The sequence below is a fragment of the Chiloscyllium plagiosum genome, unplaced genomic scaffold, assembly GCF_037043375.1.
Source record: "Chiloscyllium plagiosum isolate Xiang-an unplaced genomic scaffold, Cpla_swu_hap1 HiC_scaffold_12, whole genome shotgun sequence".
NCBI classification, from domain to species: domain Eukaryota; kingdom Metazoa; phylum Chordata; class Chondrichthyes; order Orectolobiformes; family Hemiscylliidae; genus Chiloscyllium; species Chiloscyllium plagiosum.
The window spans coordinates 87,724,943-87,746,019 of record NW_028270150.1 but is presented as its reverse complement, the minus strand read 5'-3'; the positions used below and the strand labels follow the sequence as shown (position 1 = coordinate 87,746,019).

The window sequence follows — 21,077 nt, the reverse complement described above, 5'->3', positions numbered from 1 at the left end:
GCAGTCCTCACTTTCTCCAAGAGAATTCTACAGCAAAAAGCTCCTGAAATTTAATAAAAAGAATGCTGTCTTATTGAAGATAGTCTGTTTATTCAGTTAATTTATTCAATTAATTTATTCAGCTTCCAGCTATTGAATGAGTCAGAAGCAATTGATGAAGTCATTTCCACTGTGAATTTAACTTAGTTCATCTTAGCTGAACAGTGCCATTTCAGTGAGATTCACCATCACATTGCACACTGAAAGAAATTTGGTCAGGTAATACTGTAGCTCCTTCTCTTTACTTAATTGAAGAGAATTGTCAAATATTAAAGTCTTGAAGCTTGTTTATTTTTGATTTTTCTGCGTCAGTTAATACAAGACTAATTTGTTTTAGATATTTTCTAACAGACCTCTGGAGTAGGTGAGACTTGATCCCGGACTTCTAGGTCAAAGGTAGGGACATTTCAAATGTGTTATTAGAACCATTGCTAGGTTACATTAAAGTTATTTATATGAACCAAACTTGTTGAAAGGATGTTGGTTTTGTGTGTACGTTGTAGATATCTTTAGCTTAACTCTTTTGCTGAATAGAGCTGCAAACGTGCAAGTTAATGGAACTCAAGGTAGTATTGCGCTTGGAACTTGGTTTGTAACATTGTTGTTTTCTAACTTCAGCAATGGAAGTGAGTTAATTCAAGGATGCAGTTAATTAATGTCAGCACCACCAGAACAAATAAACAATGTTAGTTTATCTCCTCACGCCACAGAGTTTCCGTGTAAAGTCCACTTGGGACCATCAACACACTTTGTCATTTGTAAAGTCTGAATGCAATACACAGTAAACTTGTGAAGTGTTCTGAGACAACATTCTTGGGGTTCTTGCGCCATTTAATTAAATGAATTTAATTTAGTAAGCTTGAGAACCTGACCAGATTGCTCTTGGCTGTTAAGGCAAATCCTGTCTACCTCGGCAGTATGCTGCAGGTTTCCCTTTCAAGCATGAGTCTGAAATTAAGTAAAATATGTTTATTTTAGAAGAAACAAAATGTGTATTTTCTGATCTTTACAGTGTCAGATAATTTTATTCTTTAAAATTAGGGATTAAAAAATCCTTAAATTCTATTTAATGTTTCCTCTTTATATGCTGGTAGCACACCATACAGATTCAGATCTCTTTGTTTTACTCTTTTCTAATAGCTTTTTTTTCCCTGTGAATGTATTACAGAGAACCTTTCTTCCAAGTTTCAATGTTTACTAAAATGTAATTCAGAAATTGGAAGGATCAGAAGGAATGTGATGCAAATTAGACTTGAGTGGATTTAAACTGTATGGAGGTAAATCAGCAAATTTTTAAATAAAGGCAAATAGGATGGTGAACTCCAGTTGCTTATATATATTGCCACATAGAATTATGTCCAAAATAACGTGACACCAGTTTATAGTCCAACAGGTTTATTTGACAATACAAGCTTTTGGAGCATTGCTCCTTCATCAGGTAGCTAGTGGGACAGGATACATAGGACACAACATTTAGTAGATTAGATTAGATTACAGTGTGGAAACAGGCCCTTCGGCCCAACAAGTCCACACCGACCCGCCGAAGCGCAACCCACCCATACCCCTACATTTACCCCTTACCTAACACTTGGGCAATTTAGCATGGCCAGTTCATCTAACCTGCACATCTTTGTGACTGTGGGAGGAAACCGGAGCACCCGGAGGAAACCCACGCAGACACGGGGAGAACGTGCAAACTCCACACAGTCAGTCACCTGAGGCGGGAATTGAACCCGGGTCTCTGGCGCTGTGAGGCAGCAGTGCTAACCACTGTGCCACCGTGCCACCCTGGCCAAGCAAAAGTGTGATACAACTGATGCAATGTATGAGATAAACCTAGATGGCTGTTAAGTCCTTAATCACTTGGAATCTAGATACAGGTTTTGATTGATTAATATGTAAATCCCAAATAATTTAAGGTTTTATCAGTATATTTAAAAAAAAGGTGATAACTCAGTTCAAACAATGCATTAAAGGTGTGAGGTTAGAGTCTGCCTGTGCCCCATTCCAGAGTCAGACTGGTTTTATTTGCAAAGTAGATATTTATAGAATGTCACATTGACTGACTGCCCATAGATAGTGTACTTTTTGAACAAAATAGATTGTATCTGCAAATACAAATTTGCCCCATAGACGTGTGTGTGTGTGAGAGAGAGAGAGTGTGAGAGTGAGAGTGCATGTTGTGAGAAAGAGAGTGAGAGTATGTGTGTGTGAGTGTGTGTGTATGTGTGTAGGCAAATGTGTGTTTGTTGAAGAGAGCAAATGCGCAAGTGTGATGGAACGAGGACGGCCTCAACCAGGACCTTGGGTTCATCTTACACGACAGGTGACCTCACCACATTATTCACTCTCACATACACACACACACACACACTCTCGCACACACACAGACCCTCTCTCATATAAACGCTCTCTCTCTCTCTCTCTCTCTCTCTGTCTCATTCTCTCTCACACAAATACACACACACACACACACTTGTACACTCTCATGCACAGTTTCTCGCAGGCTACATTCCGGCACACTCACGCACACGTTCTCTCAAGCGTGCACGTACACACACATGCACTCTCTCCCACAAATGCGCGCACACACACAGTGAATTTGCATTTGCAGATACAATCTACTTTATTCAACTAGCACACAATTTGTAGGCAGTCAATGTGACATTTTATAAATATCTATTTTGGAAATAAAACCAGTCTGACTCTAGAATGGGACACAGGCAGACCCTAACCTCATACCTTTAATGCATTGTCTGAGTTGAGGTATCATCTTTTCTTTCGATGTACTGAGAAAACCTTAAATTATCTGAGGTAGCGACTTGAAAGAAATTCGTGGATTTACACATTAATCAATTGAAACCGAGTTAAAAATAACACAACACCAGGTGATAGTCCAACAGGTTTATTTGGAGGTACAAGCTTTCCAAGCGCTGCTCTTTCATCAGGTGACTAAACCTGTTCGAATATAACCTGGTGTAGTGTAATTTTAAACTTTGTCCACCCAGGTCCAACACTGGCATCTCCACATCAATTGAAGCCAATGAAGGTGGTGAGGAAAGAGATCAATCTGAGACTGGTATAGTTGAGAACTGAAGCGAGTCAAACAGTCAGGGCAGGCAAAGACAAGGTAGGACTAATAAATTAATTGCATTTATTTCAATGCAAGAGGCCTAACAGGGAAGGCGGATGAACTCAGGGTATGGTTAGGAACATGGGACTGGGATATCATAGCAATTACAGAAACATGGCTCAGGGATGGGTAGGACTGGCAGCTTAATGTTCCAGGATACAAATGCTACAGGAAGGATAGAAAGGGAGGCAAGAGAGGAGGGGGAGTGGCATTTTTGATTAGGGATAGCATTACAGCCGTACTGAGGGAGGATATTTCTGGAAATACATCCAGGGAAGTTTTTGGGTGGAACTGAGAAATACGAAAGGGATGATCACCTTATTGGGATTGTATTATAGACTCCCTTATAGTCAGGGGGAAATTGAGAAACAAACTTGTAAGGAGATCTCAGCTGTCTGTAAGAATAATAGGGTGGTTATGGTAGGGGATTTTAACTTTCCAAACATAGACTGGCACTGCCATAGTGTTAAGGGTTAGATGGAGTGGAATTTGTTAAGTGTGTACAAGACAATTTTCTGATTCAGTTTGTGGATGTATCTACTAGAGAAGGTGCAAAACTTGACCTATTCTTGGGAAATAAGGCAGGGCAGGTGACTGAGGTGTCAGTGGGGGAGCACTTTGGGGCCAGCGACCATAATTTTATTAGATTTAAAATAGTGATGGAAAAGGATAGACCAGATCTAAAAGTTGAAGTTCTACATTGGAGAAAGGCCAACTTTGATGGTATTAGGCAAGAACTTTCAAAATTGAAAATGTGTTGCTGGAAAAACGCAGCAGGTCAGGCAGCATCCAAGGAGCAGGAGAATCGACGTTTCGGGCCTTCTTCAGGCTCATGCCTGAAACGTCGATTCTCCTGCTCCTTGGATGCTGCCTGACCTGCTGTGCTTTTCCAGCAACACATTTTCAGCTCTGATCTCCAGCATCTGCAGTCTTCACTTTCTCCTAGAAGAACTTTCAAAAACTGACTGGGGGCAGATGTTCGCAGGTAAAGGGATAGCTGGGAAATGGGATGCCTTCAGAAATGAGATAACGAAGATCCAGAGAAAGTATATTCCTGCTAAGGTGAAAGGAAAGGCTGGTAATTATAGGGAATGCTGGATGACGAAAGAAATTGAGGGTTTGGTTAAGAAAAAGAAGGAAGCATATGTTAGGTATAGACAGGAGAGATCGAAAAAGGCAGTAGGAGTACACTTAAGAGGGATATCAGGAGGGCAAAAAGGGGACATGAGATAGCTTTGGCAAATAGAATTAAGGAGAATCCAAATACATTAAGGACAAAAGGGTAACTAGGGAGAGAATAGGGCCCCTCAAAGATCAGCAAGGCAGCCTTTGTGTAGAGCCGCAGAAAAATGGGGGAGATACTAAACGGATATTTTGCATCAATATTTACTGTGCAAAAGGATATGGAAGATATAAAATGTAGAGAAATCGATGGTGACATCTTGAAAAATGTCCATATTACAAAGGAGGAAGTGCTGGATGTCTTGAAATGCATAAAGGTGGATAAATCCCCATGACCTGATCAGGTGTACCCTAGATATCTATGGGAAGCTAGAGAAGTGATTGCTGGGCCTCTTGCTGAGATATTTGTATCATCGATAGTCACAGATGAGGTGCTGGAAGACTGGAGGTTGGCTAACTTGGTGCCACTGTTTAAGAAGGGTGGTAAGAACAAGCCAGGGAACGATAGACCAGTGAGCCTGGCATCGGTAGTGGGCAAGTTGTTGGAGGGAATCCTGAGGCTCAGGATGTACATGTATTTGGAAAGGCAAGGGCTGATTAGGGATAGTCAACATGGCTTTGTGCTTGGGAAATCATGTCTCATAAACTTGATTGAGTTTTTTGAAGAAGTAACAAAGAGGATTGTTGAGGGCAGATCGGTAGATGTGATCTATATGGACTTCAGTAAGGCATTCAACAAGGTTCCCCATGGGAGACTGGTTAGCAAGGTTAGATCTTACGGAATACAGAGAGAACTAGCCATTTGGATACAGAACTGGCTCAAAGGTAGAACACAGAGGGTGGTGGTGGAGGGTTGTTTTTCAGACTGGAGGCCTGTGACCAGTGGAGTGCTACAAGGATCGCTGCTGGGTCCAATACTTTTCATGATTTATATAAATGATTTGGATGTGAGCATAAGAGGTGTAGTCAATATGTTTGCAGATGACACCAAAATTGGAGGTGTAGTGGACAGCAAAGAAGGTTACCTCAGATTACAACAGGATCTTGATCAGATGGGCAAATGGATGGGAACTGGTGGATGTAGTTTAATTCAGGTAAATGCGAGGTGCTGCATTTTGGGAAAGCAAATCTTAGCAGGACTTATACACTTAATGGTAAGGTCCTGGGGAGTGTTGCTGAACAAAGAGACCTTGGAGTGCAGATTCATAGTTCCTTGAAAGTGGTAAATAGGATAGTGAAGAAGGCGTTTGATATGCTTTCCTTTATTGGTCAGAGTACTGAGTACAGAAGTTGGGAGGTCATGTTGCAGCTGTACAAGACATTGGTTGGGCTACTGTTGGAATATTGCGTGCAATTTTGGTCTCCTTCCTATCGGGAAGATATTGTGAAACTTGAAAGGGTTCAGAAAAGATTTACAAGCATGTGACCAGGATTGGTGGATTTGAGCTATAGGGAAAGGCTGAACAGGCTGGGACTATTTTCCCTGGAGCATCGGAGGCTGAGGGGTTACCTTATAGAGGTTTACAAAATTATGAGGGGCATGGATAGGATAAATAGACAAAGTCTCTTCCCTGGGGTGGGGGAGTCCAGAAATAGAAGGCATAGGTTTAGAGTGGGAGGAGAAAGATATAAAAGGGACCTAAGGGGCAACCTTTTCATGCAGAGGGTGGTACATGTGTGGAATGAGTTGCCAGAGGAAGTGGTGGAGGCTGGTACAATTGCAACATTTAAAAGGCATTTGGATGAGTATATGAATAGGAAGGGTTTGGAGGGATATAGGCGGGTGCTTGTAGGTGGGAGTAGATTGGGTTGGGATATCTGGTCAGCATGGATGGGTTGGACCGAAGGGTCTGTTTCCATGCTGTACATCTCTATGACTCTATGACTCTATTTGTCTAATATATTGCATCAGCTGTATGACAATTTTTCTATCTTTTACTATGTGTCTCACTAGCTACGTGATGAAGGAGTAGTGCTTCAAAAGCTTGTACTTTCAAATAAACCTTTTGGACGAAAACCTGGTGTTGTGTGATTTTTAACTTTGTCCACTCCAGTCCAACACCGGCACCTCCACACTATAGAATTATGTTATTGTGGCAATACCAAAAATTAGGCTCAATCAAGGCCAGGAGTTCAGAGTAAAGATTCAGGGCGGCCACTGGTTAATCTGCCACCTTCTTGAGTGAGCAAGAAAATGATGAGTTAGAGCCAGAGTAAGAGGATATGCAATAAAGGTTGGGTTTATTTGACATGTATGTGAATTGTACAGGAAGTAACAAGTAATGCTGTTGATAGACACAAAGTTGTGGTGATAATGGGGACCTGGTTCAGACAAAGGTAGGATTAGGTACTGACCTGTTTCTAAGGTGTTCAGGAAAGTCAGGGAACAAAAGAGAAGAGGAAAGGTGGCAGTTTTGCTTAAGGATCATATAACAGTGAAGGATAATATAACAGTATTGGACAGAGAGATAGCAAGGATAGAATCTATTTGATTTGAATTAAGAAACAACGGAGATACTATTACAATATTGGGTGTACTGTAGAGGCCACCAAGAGGAATAATGTTGCAAACAATTACAGAGACTTTAAAACATTTTGTTGTAATTGAAAACATTAGTTACCCTAATATTAATTGGCATATAATCCACATAGAGCAGAGAGAGGGAGCAATTTCTAGATATGTAAAGTAGAATTTTCTATAGTATGTTTCTGGATGAAGAGAAAGGACATATTGCTGAATTGCTTTCTGGTGAATGAAATAAGACAAATGGATCATGTCATTAGAGGAGCATTTAGGGGATAGTGAGTGTAATATCATAAGGTTTAGGTTGGCTGTGGAAAAGGACAAGGAAAAATCTAGAATAAAAACAATTAATTGGAGGGCACCTAATTTCAGTATGGCAAGGAACAGACCTGCTGTGTTTTTCCAACGCCACACTTTTCGACTCTGACTCTCCAGCATCTGTGTCCTCACTTTCTCTCAAGGACAGATCTGACATAGGTAAATTGGAATCAAAGATTAGCAGACAAAACATTGTATGAAAATAGATTGACAGCCAATTTAAAAGTGAATGCAAGAATTTTCTACAGGCTTATAAATATAAGAAGGGTAATAAAGGTGTATTATTACCATTAAGGAACCGATAGGGGAATTGATTCTTGGACATTGAGGATCCGATAGGGGAATTGATTCTTGGACATAGCTGCAACACTAGATCAATGCTTTGCACCTGCTTTTACAAAGGAAGAAGATGTTGCTGAAGTAGTAGTGAAAGAGGAGATAGTTGATATACTGGAGGATTAAAAATTGAAACGTCAAAGAATCATAGTGTCAGAGACCCGGGTTCAATTCCCGCCTCAGGTGACTGACTGTGTGGAGTTTGCACGTTCTCCCCATGTCTGCGTGGGTTTCCTCCGGGTGCTCCGGTTTCCTCCCACAGTTCAAAAATATGCAGGTTAGGTGAGTTGGCCATGCTAAATTGCCTGTAGTGTTAGGTGAAGGGGTAAATGTAGGGGAATGGGTCTGGATGGGTTGCGCTTCGGCGGATCAGTGTGGACTTGTTGGGACGAAGGGCCTGTTTCCACACTGTAAGTAATCTAATCTAATCTAAATCATTGAGATCTACAGCATAGAAAATGATCCCTCAGCCCATCAGATTTGCAGTGGTCAAAAGCAACCACATAACTACTCTAATTCAATTTTTTAGCACTTACCTGTAGCATTGTATGCCTTGGCATTGCAAGTGTACATCCAATACTTCTTAATGTTATCAGGGTTTTTTCCTCTACCACTATGATAATCTCTACAAGGTGCTTGGGCAATCACTAATTAATCTCCTTATGGAGGTCACTGAGTATGAGTTCCCTTGGACTGCCCCACTAGAATTCATCACCATTAGCCCTTTAAAACTTTGGGAGGGGCCTTTTCATGGTACAGAGGTAGACCCCTACCCCAGGATCAGGAGAACAAGGTTCAGGTTCCACCTGCTCCAGAGGCATGTAACATTTATGAACAGGATTAATTAGGAAAACTGCTTCCAGGGGACCCTCTTGTGGCACAGGGGTACAGTCCCTGCTCCAGAGCGGAGGGCCTGGGTTCAAGTGCCACCTGTTCCAGAGTTGTACAATAACACCTCTGATCAGGTATATTCAAAAATGGGTAAATTAATTTTTTTAAAAAATAGAATGGATCTGCAAAACTCCGGGCTTAGATTACCCAATGTAAACGACACGTTGTGGCTTTATTTTGGTTTTCAGCAATAATGACATTCCTTCCTCAGTAATTACACCCACTCTCACAGGCAGTGAGTTCCAGATTCCCACCACCCTAATAATGGGGATTTAAAATGTGAAATCACCAGCACTGATTCAATTGTGTTTAAGGATATTGAAGGAACAAAAGGTGGAAATTGTTGAAGCACTTGTAATAATTTTCCAATCCTTCTTTGATACAGGTATGTTGTCAGTGGACTGGAGAAGTGCAAATGTTACATACTTGTTCAAAATATGTTGTGAAGCTAAATTAAGTAACTACAGGCCAGTTGGTTTAAGCTCAGTGATGGAAATGCTTAGAAATGATAATCCGGAAAAAAATTACAAACTGCTTGGACAAATAAGGAATGATTAGAAAAAGCAGTAGAGATGTGTTAAGGGGTAGTCACATTTAAGGAATTTGATAGAAAGGATGCTGATGGTAATCTGGCTGATGTAAGTACTTGTGAACTGCAAAAAGCTATTGATAAAGAGTCATGGAACAGATGTTTCAGTAAAGCTGAAACACATGACATAAAAGATACAGTGGCAGTGTGAAATTGGCTGAGTGGCAACAATGAATAGTGGCAAACTTGTTTTTCTGACAGATAAATGTATCAGTAGTTGTCCTCAAAGACTGTATTATGATCATTGCCTGTCTTGCTCCTAAACAATGAGCTAAGCGTGAACATACAGGGAACAATTTCAAAGCTAAATCGGAAAGTATTATGACCAGTGAGGAAATTAGTGGCAGATTTCAAAATATTAGGTGGGAGGGACAGACAAATAGACAATGAAATTTAAGCAGACATCTGTGACCTGATATATTTCTATAGGAAGAATGAGGAAAGACAATATTTCTATAATTCTAAAGGAAGCTATCCAGTCTAAACAACTGGCTGATTAGAACTGTAAAATGATTAAATGATAATATGATGTAACAAGTAAGTCGCTGATATTATCTTTTATTTTTACTTTTTATATAAGATTTATTACTACATACTAATAAGACCTATCAGTTATTAGTAGGACTTATCAAAATTGGTAATATTTATTTATAGTAGTAAGGTTTATTAGTATTGGTAATGTTATTAGCAGTAGCAACAGTAACTAATAAATAAAATAATAGCAGGACTGTTCCAACCACAACAATGCACATCCTGTGAGAACACCAGAACAAGAGTAACCATTTCTGCAGGAAGTCTTACCAATTATAGCAATGTGATATTGGGAGTTTGGGAACATGAGCTGCAGATGGCAATACTGTAGTGCATCCATGAAGTTGTAGTGGATAGTACATGTACAAATGTGATCAACAGCTTAAAAGTACGTAGAAGGAGAGAGAGAATGGGTGACCATCAGGCAGGCAAACAAAAATAGGCAGATAGTGCAGGCGCCCTCTGAATGCATTCCATTCTTTTAATAGTATTCAATTCGAAATATTGTTGAAAGTGATGTTTAATCACAGATGGGCAGCTGAAGCTAAGTCCATGGGATCATGTGTAGCTCAGGTGTGGATTTCAAAGAAGACTGGAAAAATAGCGATTTGACAATGAGGGGAAATAAACAGGCATCAATGTGACACAGATGCAAAACAAAGATCATGTGTTGCCACATTCTACCCCCAATGATCCTTGATACCCCTACCTAACACAAGTCTCTCTGCATGTGCCTTGAAAATATTCAATAACCTCGCATCCACTGTCTTCTGAGGCAGAGAATTTCAAAATTTAACAACTCACAAGAAGAAAAAAATTCTTGTCATCTCTGTCCTTAGGTGGCAACCCCTAATTTCAGAACAGTGACCATAGTTCTGATCTGAACTGACCCACAAGAAGAAATATCTGCCACCTTCCCACCCATTCCAGCCATGACCTTATTGAATGGTGGAGCAGGCCTGAGTGACAAAATGGTCTACTTCTGCCCCTATTTTGTATGCTCATGTTCTGCTGAATTTCAAGACAGAGAAGTGTGAATTAATTCAGTTAGGTAGGAAGAACATGAAGAGACAATCCAAAATAAAGAGCAGACACTAAATGGGATACAGGTGCAGAGGGACGTGGGTATTGGCATATGTGCTTTAGTCATTGAAGATGGTAGGACTGTTGACAGACCAGTTAATAAAGAATACAATATCCAAGATTCATTACTGGAGTATAGAGTACAACAAGAGCAAGGAGGATGCGCTGAACTTGTAAAACACTTGAGTATTGCAACTATTTCACAAATACTTCACATTTTAGGAAGGATATGAAGGCATTGGAGACAGTGCAGATAAGTTTCACCAAAACAGTTATAACTTTGAGGAATTTCATTATATAGATTGTTTGGAGAAGTTAAGATTGTTTTCCTTTTAGAGAAAAAGACTAAGAGGCCATCTGATTGTGGTGCTGAAGCTCATGAGGGACCTGGACAGTGTAGTTAAGGAGAAACTGTCCCCACGGTTGAAAGGATCAAGAATGAGAAGTAATTAGATAAAGCAGTCAAAACAATGTGAGAAAATTCTTTGCGACACAATGAATAGTTAAAATCTGGAATGCTGTATCTGAGTCTATGGTAGTGGTAGATTCAACTGAAACATTCAAAAGGGAATTAGATTGATACATGAAAGGGAAGCATATATAAGGTTATTGGGTTAGAAAAGGTGGGAGAGTGGCACTACATGAATTGTTCATTCAGAGAACTGGTGACGACATGATGGGTAAAATGGTCTCCTGTATTGTAATAATTCTGTGATTCCATGTAAATGTGCAAAAATCATTGATTATGGCAAGTCATATTAAACAAGCAGTTCTAAAACACACAGGATCCTAGACTTTATCAACAAAAGCATACAGTTAAAGAAAGCAAATAAATTATGAGAAATCTTTATGAAACAGTTACCCTCAATAGAAGTGTTCTCTTTGATTTTAAGTAGCGCAGTCCATTAAGAATGCAATGGCATTGGAGAGGTAGCAAAAAAGGTTTTAACATCTCTGAAGATGATAGACTTCAGTTTTGTGGATAATTTGATGAAAATGGGCCTACTTTCCTTGGAAAGAGAAGACTGAAAGGAAATTACATATAAAGGATCAAAATCATCAAATATCTGAAAGAGTAAATTGTGAAAATTTTCATTGCCCGAGGGGTTGAGAACCAGAGGGCAATGATTTAATTTAATTGACAAATGAAACATGTATGTGATAAGGAAAAGTGTTTTTATGCAGTAATTATTTAGGATATGACAGACACTGATTCAGAGTATAGTGGTGGTAGATTCACTCATGCATTTCAGAAAGTAATTGGATAATTATCTGAGGAGGAAAAACTTGCAGCTACTGCAAAAGTTGGAGAAAGTGGGGCTAATTGAGATGTTGTTACAACGAATAGCATGGACACAACAGGCTAAATGGACTCCTGTGCTGTAGATTTCGTGATTCTAGAGGGCATTTAATGCCCAAACTCTGTTTGGCACTAGCACCACCTCTGACTTTCCTGCACTTATGTTTTCAAATTTGTGTTGTGCTTTTTCTAACCAAACATCTTCACTGTAAAGTTATGTTTAAAAATGCAAACTTAGAATACATGTAAACATTGTAAAATGATATATAACAATTAAACTCAGCTTTAATAATAATCTGATAATTTTAAAGATTATTTTGTATCTATTTCACTGCCAGTTTCCAAACAAGTAATTTTCCATTGTTATAATTGTCCCATTTTATGTGAGGAAGCAACTGCCGTTTGTATAATGATGGCCATTCAAATAATGTTAAATAAAGGAGGTTTATTTGCTGGAAATCATCCCAATACATTATTTCAATTTCTTTTGAGCAGAAGCAGAAAGTTGAACATTTAATTTTTTTTTTCAAATTGAAGACTAATCAACAGTCTATAAATACCTATGCTGTGAAAATTCTCAGGCAATATGAGATTTGATGCAGGAAAGGAAGTTTTTGTTTAAATAAATGTTTGAACATAGAACTTAAATAAATTTGATGAAAACCTTCAACCTCTTTTCTCCTTTTAGCAATGTTAAAGACTTTTTTAAAAATGTTTATTGAGATTTGAATTTTGCTGGCATCCCTAATTGCCCTTGAGAAGGTAATGGTGAAAAATAAAGAAAAGGCACTAATGGCTTTGCCACTCCAATTGTGTCAAATTCCTCAAGTATCTATTTGTGCAAAAGCAATTAATTATATCTCTGTTTGTAGCACATTAACTAAACAATCTTTGCAGGTATAAGTAATAGCTTTTATCAGCCATTCATTAAATGGAGCTGATAAATGTGAAATAAAAATCAAGTAATCTATTTCATGACATGTTTTGATGTCTGTCAGATAATGTTAAGTCACACCCCCTTGTTTGCATTTCGCAGGGATCATTCCCTCTGGGACACCCTAATCCATTCTGCAACCACCAACACCATCCCCATCCCCACGACACCTTCCCATGTAACGGTAGAAGGTGTAATACCTGCTCATTCACCACCTCTCTGCTCACCATCTGAGGACCTAAACAGTCTTTCCAGGTGAAGCGTCATTTCACCTGTACCTCCTCCAATCTTGTGTATTGCATTCGCAGCACCCAATGTGGCCTACTCTACATTGGAGAAACCAAACACAGACTGGATGACCACTTTGCGGAACGCCTCTGGTCTGTGCGCAAGCACGTCCCCAACCTTTCCATAGCCGGTCATTTTAACACAGAGTCCTGCTCACATGCCCACATGTCTGTCCTTGGCATGCTGCAGTGTTCCAGTGAATCACAGTGCAAACTAGAGGAACGACATCTCATCTTCAGACTAGGCACTTTACAGCCTTCTGGACTTAATATTGAGTTCAAAACCTTCAAATTGTTAACCAACTCTCATTTCTTCCCTTATCTTTTAACTTGTTACATGCTATCATATCCTCTCGCCCCTCCTCCCATCCCAGTGGGACTGTCATCTAGACTCGATCATTGTTTGCTCTCTACCCATGGAGGCTGTCTGATCCGCTGTCTGTTACCGACTTGTTTTAAGTCGGTAACGTAGCCCGCATTTTCATTCAAATGCACCATTTCCTTCTCAGCAGCAAGGGATTATATTTTTATAAACATAATTTATTGTAATCATAGCTTTTAATGAGCTTAATTTACATGTCCAGCTGTTCGCATTGTTTGGTATGCAGAAAAAGAATTTGAATGAATGGAAAATTAGTTTTGGTCACTGCGAATTTCACATTGCATATCCTCATCTTTACTTCCCTGTCATTATTGTGGTCACAGACAAATTATTGTAAAATAGCAAAGTTTTATAAGTTCCAAAATTTGTGATTATATTTGTACTATCTATGAGGCATTTAATGTTGAGGTCTTTGATGTAATATCTCAAAAGTAAATTGTAAAAATTATAACCTCATATGATAAAGTAGCGAGAAAAAGCAAGGTTTTGTGGTGTAGTGAGTAGTGTGTCCTCGCCTCGAAGCTAGAAACTGTGCACTCAAGTCCCACTCCAGCACCCAATGGCCACAGAAGGTGCAACATGACATGGCAAAACAGGTTTATAACTGACTTTAAAAACTTTTCAATAAGCCTATGGCTGGTACCAAAAAAGAGTCTCCTGGTCACCCATGGTTGATATGGAATGATGCCTCTCAAGTTGTAACTTCAGGTGAAAGCCTAGCAACCAATCCAGGGAAATACAGCTATGGAAAAAAAATGATGTAATCAAGTGTTTTGCCTGCATCATAAGGTGTGAGAAATGACTATCCCTGTTTTGTTGTCATATAATTGGGAGTTTTTAAATATGTTAATCAATACTACGAACTGTTCCTGATAATGATATATTGGAAAATGTCAGTTTTGTACTGTTTGATATTAACTATGTGCTTACAAGAGACCAATCCATGTCTCTTGGCTTCATCTGTGCCCAGACTTCTAAATACTGACTTGGATTATAAGGTAAAATAATTGGAAACAAGAGTGGACTGACAAGAGTGTGAGATGTATGACAGACAGAGAAAAGTAAAAACTTACAGATGGGAAGTTACAGAAGAGAACAAAACAGCATGAAAAGACCAGAGAAAGATTAATAAAGAGGAATACAAAGAAAAACATAATAAAGGGAGGGAGACAAAGAAACGATAATGATGAACACCAACAATAATGAGGTACCAACAAGGGACAATTGAAACTTCTTCGGTAGTGAAAAAAAATTAGTGGACTGTGAATCACTTGCATTGGTCAGAAGTATGGGCTCTGAAAATTCACTACAACCCCATGGAAATATAATTGGACCAGGCATATAAATACTGCATCTAGAAAAGCAGACCAAAGGCTGGGATTTCTGTGGCGTTGTAACTCACTTGCTGAGTCCTTAAAACCAGCCCACCATCTACAAGGCAGAAGTGATGAATATGATGGAATAAATTCTGTAGGTGTCCCTCAATAATATTGACTGAAGCATGTGTTCTTGAACTTCATTCCAAGCTTAAAGAATAATGCTTAGGAGCCCTGCCTTAAACAGCTCTGATAAATGAAAAATAAGCAATTGCTTGTGAAATAATATGAGCAAAATACTGTGGATGCTGGAGATTTGAAGTAAAAATAAACAGCTGAAGAAACACAGCATGTCTGGTGGTATCAATGGAGACAGACACTGTTAATGTTTTGGGTCCAGTATGACTCTTCTTCAGGCCTTTGAACTCACATAAATAGATGGAGTGAGGTCGTAGACAGATTGTAACGTTTGTCCTGGAGGAGCGGAGAAGGTCATTGACCTTGTGGCATTACTGTGAATTCCTCTGCACTGCAATGCACTGCACTGACTCAGGTGGCATCCTCAGAGCAGCCTGGCTAGGTCTGCTGTCATAGTATCCTTTGCCAATTCTGAGGGGAGGGGACATCTCTCTAACACCACCAGGACTTCTAGAATCCCCAAAGCAGGGTGCCAAATTTCTTGTCTGCCACATCCAAGTCAAATAAAATGAACTGAGAAGGGCAACTCCAGACTGCTTTTTGAAATATCGTGCTGGTGCCAGGGGTCTCAGGATGTCTCAGCAGTGGCAAAAACTTCCATCGATGGCAAATAGTAGAATATAATGAACAGGGTCGCATTGGAGTATGATTAGATTAGATTCCCTGTAGTATGGAAACAGGCCCTATGGCCCAAGTCCACACCAACCCTCGGATGAATAAATCACCCAGGCCCATTTCCCTACCCTATATTTACCCCTGACTAATGCACCTAACACTATAGACAATTTAGCATGGCCAATTGTGATTGCACATCTTTGTGATTGTGGGCGGAAACCGGAGCACCTGGAGGAAACCCACGCAGACACGGGGAGAATATACAAACTCCACACAGATAATCACCCGAGGCAGGAATCGAACCCAGGTTCCTGGCACTGTGAGGCAGCAGTGCTAACCACAGAGCCACTGTGCCACCTGCAATGCATAGGTATGATGCATAGGTAATGAGGCAATTTGGAATAACTGCATGAGAAAACTTGTTAAGCATCACAGCGAGAACGCCACCATTAAACCTGTCAAAAAATGGCCAGTTTCTTAGGCAAGATACACCTCCTAAGTTCTTACCCCTGAGTGTTAATGGAAATGACTTATGTTGTAAAGCAAATAAATTATTAATAAGTCAATATAAGTTTATTACACATAAATGTCAAAATAAAATAAACATTTCATTTCAAACTTTGCCAGAGACAGCATTGCAAAGAAGAAATTGTTGCCAGGATTGGAGGGTTTGAGCTATAGGGAGAGGGTGAATAGGCTGGGGCTGTTTTCCCTGGGTCGTCAGAGGCTGAGGGGTGACGTTATAGAGGTTTATAAAATCATGAGGGGCATGGATAGGATAAATAGACAAAGTCTCTTCCCTGGGGTGGGGGAGTCCAGAAATAGAAGGCATAGGTTTAGAGTGGGAGGAGAAAGATATAAAAGGGACCTAAGGGGCAACTTTTTCACACAGAGGATGGTGTGTGTGTGAGATTAGATGCCAGAGGAAATGGTGAAGGCTGGCACAATTGCAGCATTTAAAAAGCATCTGGATGGGTATATGAATATGAACCTAGAGTTTAGAGGGATATGGACCAAGTGCTGGCAAATGGGACTAGATTAGGTTCACATATCTCGTCGGCATGAACCAGTTGGATTGTTTCCGTGGTGTACATCTCTATGACTCTATGACTCTGAATGATATCCTTGGCGACACTCAAGTAACTATGAATATAATTAATGTTAGCATCAAATGAAAACAATTTGTAAAAATGCTTAACCTTTCATCTATTTGCCATCATTATAATTAATGGTTTCTTCCTACAGAAACGTCTGATCGTACCGATTTTCTCAAAGCAAAGAATGGTGAACGACAACAATAACCTGAACAATGATTCATGCGGCAACATTACTAACTTCAAAGCTAATATTTATATACAAACGTATATCATCGTATTTATCTTTGGATTCATTGAAAATGCCTTCTGTTTATACATATTACTGAAATTATACAAGAGGAACACTACATTCAGCATCGTCATGGTGAACCTAGCAATATCGGATCTGCTCTTTGTCTGCACGTTGCCCTGGCGGGTCCATTATTATTGGAATAACAACAAATGGGACTTTCCATTTTCTTTCTGCATGTTCCTGACTTATGCTCTGTACCTCAACATGTACTGCAGCATCTACTTTCTGACCCTGATGAGCGTGTTGCGCTACTTCGCTGTAGTGCATCCAATGAAAGCTTTAAAGTATAGATCTGTTAGATCTGTGCAAATCATTTGTGTCGCAATATGGGTGTTTGTGGGAGTCTCAACCGTTCCTTTTGTAATTAAAAAGAATGAACAAAACGATTCGAACACAACAAAATGCTTTGAACTCAACAATGGGATTAGTAATGAAAATAGTACTATGTCTAATGAATCTACTATGAATTTCTTTTCCCTGGTGGTAGGTTGCATTATTCCCTTCTTAACTATCTCTGTCTGCTACATATTTGTTGTTAAGACTTTGCTAACTTCAGAAATACAGTGCCACCAGCAAAAGCGCTCCCGCAAAACAGCGATTGCAATGATTATTATCGTAATGATTATATTTCTGACCTGTTTTCTGCCTTATCACATTCTACGAACCGTCTATCTTGTCACAAGGCAGAATTCACCCTCGGTCAGCTGTACTCACAAAGCATTGGTGGTTACCCTGTGTGCAGTGGTAATCAATCCCTGTTTGGACCCCCTTTTATATTACTTTGCAGCAGAAACCTTCCGAGGCAAGGTGAGAAGCACAATCAAGACCACATTCAGAGGCTCTCTTGCCTTGATGCGTAAAACCTGAACCCCCACACAATTCACCTTCATGTCTCATTATTATTACAGGAGTAATTGGAGAGCAGGATTTCTCTTGCGTATGATGTAAAAAGTCAAAGTTAAAGGGATATATTGTAATTATTTTCTACCACAAAATAATTTGACTAACAGGCATGGCAGTTTTTATTTGAAGAAAATAATACTCCTCATGCAACATTCTTCTGCTGTATACAACACCAGATTTAAGAACTGATTAATTCATTTTTGTCTTTGGATAATAGTGTTTATTTTCTATGTTGTCCAATTGCAATGTCATGTTTCGTTGAATTGCTTTTAGAATGAACTGGTCTTTATGTTTTCCTTTAAACCTGCTGTTGAATCCTCTCATTCCACATCTCCACCTTACTACCTCTCTATCACCTTTAAAACGTATTTAAAATGTCCTTTTTAACCAAGTTTTTGCTCATCTGCCCTAATGTCTCATTATGTGTCTTTATGTGCTGTTAAAAATGCTATATAAATGTAAGATATCATTTTTGATCACAATATAATACCATATTTCAATTATTTTCAATTCCAACACTAATAATTTATCTGTTCTTCCAACTTTGATATCTATTTCGCAGTTGCAAACATTGTTTTCTATCAATTCCTCAGACCTCCCTCAATGTCATACCTTACTAACTGTCTGAGAAAAACTCTACCCAAGCAGTAAGTAGTAAACATGATCAATTTTGAAATGAGGCGATAATTTAAGTTTTTAGCATTCTGATCTTTGCTTAAATTAATAATTCAGTGATTCTTCAGAAAGTGATCAAGATTTACAAATATATTCTTTTATTCTTTTTTAAAACCAGGTATTAAAAGACATTCTTGGAAAGTCCAAAATCCTTCAACAATAATTTTATAGAACACAAGTGTCAGATTTGTAACTCTGAACTGTGGTGTATTACATTGGACCATAACCATGATGAAATACATGATAAGTTTCTGCACAGTGAGTTAGTAAATCGCAGTCAGCAAATTGATGGCTAGATTAAACTTTTTTTTAGAAAGTAGGAGGAGAGTTTGTATAGGTGCCATCAAGTTATGGAGTTATGACAGTACAGAAGAAAACCATTTGGCACATGGAGTCTATGCAGGTTCTTTGTGGAGCAATCTAACATCGCCTACAAGATCATTTCCCTCACGTCTATGCAAATTCCTTAACGCAGAATCACAAAATCATAGGACTCTTACAATGCAGAAGGAGGCTATTCAGTCTATCATGTGTGCACCAGCTCTCCAAATGAATATATTACTTGATGCAATGCTCATGCCTTCTCTCTGAAAACCTGCATATTATTATTTTCCAGATAACCATCTATTTCTGTTTTGAATATGCTGATTGAATCTGCCTGCACCATACTTTCTGGCAACACATTCCCCTAACTACGCTTCGTGTGAAAAAATCTTTCTCATATCACTTTTGTTTCTTTTACAGATTATTTTGAATCTGTACTCTCCTGTGGTCAATCCTTTCACAAGTGGGAAAACATGCCTCTGTTTTTTATTCTGTCCAGATCTCTCACAAATTTTAATATCTACGAGATCTCAGCTTAACCGTTCCAAGTTCTCTAATGTACATAATAAAAATTATTCATCCATGGAACTAATCTCGGAAAACTTCTCTACATTGTCTCCAATGGCTTCAGGTCCTTTCTGAAATGTGATGCCCAGAACTGAAAGCAATAATCCACTTGAGGTTGTATTAGTATCTTATACAAGTTCAAATGAAACTTCTTGCTTTTGTACTCTGTGTCTATATGAATAAAGTTTTTTGAATAACGGCAAAATGTTTCCAATTCTTCAGTCACTGATACCACTCCTGACTCTGAGAAAGACTGGAAAATTGTGACCAATGCCTCCGCAGCTTTTATTCTCACTTCCCTCAGTTTCTTTGGATACATTTAATTTGGTCCTGGTACCTTGTTAACTTTATATACTGACCAATTATCCAATGCCTCCTCTATCAATTTTAAACCACTATAATGACTAAATTTCCAATTTCATCAAGCCCTGGGTATAACATTCTTCCTTGGTAAAGACAGATGCAGAGTATTCATTTAATACCTCAATCAAGTTGTCTGCCTCCTTTTGTAAGTCTATTTTTGATCCTTAAAAGTGCTCACTCCTCCTTTTACCAGCTTCTTACTATTAAATGCCTTTTATGTTAGCTGCCAATGTTATGACTAAGGTTCGAATAGCGCATTATATTTCTAGCCCAACCACTCCACTTGTCACAACATTAATATAAATAGAGTCTTAGGTCACAGAAATGTACAGCATCGTAACAGATCCTTCAGTCCAACTTGTCCATGCCAACAAGATATCCTAAATAAATCTAGTCCCATTTGCCAGCATTTGGCCATATCCTTCTAAACCCTTCCTATTCATGTACCCATCCAGATGCCTTTTAAATATTGGAATTTTATCAGCCTTCACCATTTCCCCTAGCAGCTCATTCCATACACGCATCACTCTCTGCGTGAAAATGTTGCCCGAGGGCCCTTTTAAATCTTTCCCCTCACCCTAAACCTATGCCTTCTAGTTCTAGAATCTCTCACCCCAGGGAAAGGACCTGGTTTATTTACCCTAGCCATGCCCCTAATGATTTTATAAACCTCTATAAAGTTAGCCCTCATCCTCCGACATTCCAGGGCAAACAGCCCCAGCATCAGCCCCTCCCTATACTCAAACCGTCCAACCCTGGCAACATCCTTACAAATCTTTTCTGAACGCTTTCAAATTTCACAACATCCTTCCGATAGCGGGTAGACCAGAACTGCACACAATATTCCAAATGTGGCCTAATCAATGTCCTGTACAGCTGCAACATGACCTCCCAACTCCTATACTCTGTGCACTGACCAATAAAGGCTAGCATACCAAATGCCTTCTTCACTATCCTATCTACCTGTGACTCCACTTTCAAGGAATTATGAAACTGCACTCCAAACTCTCTTTGTTCAGCAACGCTCTCCAGGACCTTACCATTAAGTATATAAGTCCTGCCCTGATTCGCCTTTCCAAATACAACACCTCACATTTATCTAAATTAAACTCCATCTTTCACTCCTCAGCCCATTGGTCCATCAGATCAAGGTGCCATTGTACCCTGAGGTAACCTTCTTTGTTTATCTGTATAAGAC

General features: G+C 39.2%; 1 protein-coding gene across 3 annotated transcripts; it reads left to right on the top strand.

The window, feature by feature from the left end:
* Positions 1-224: 224 nt before the first annotated feature.
* On the top strand, positions 225-19,715 carry LOC122555532 (cysteinyl leukotriene receptor 2-like). Of its 3 annotated transcripts, none has more exons than XM_043701553.2 (3): positions 225-258; positions 391-435; positions 16,904-19,715. In XM_043701553.2, the coding sequence occupies exon 3, from the start codon at positions 16,940-16,942 to the stop codon at positions 17,912-17,914; it is 975 nt and encodes a 324-aa protein (XP_043557488.1). In that variant the 5' UTR covers positions 225-258; positions 391-435; positions 16,904-16,939; the 3' UTR covers positions 17,915-19,715. The 3 variants fall into 3 exon arrangements, with proteins under 3 accessions (XP_043557488.1, XP_043557489.1, XP_087848539.1); XM_043701554.2 differs by having other exon boundaries at positions 227-258; positions 377-435; XM_087992413.1 differs by lacking the exons at positions 225-258; positions 391-435 and adding an exon at positions 3,054-3,169.
* The last annotated feature ends 1,362 nt before the right edge of the window (positions 19,716-21,077 follow it).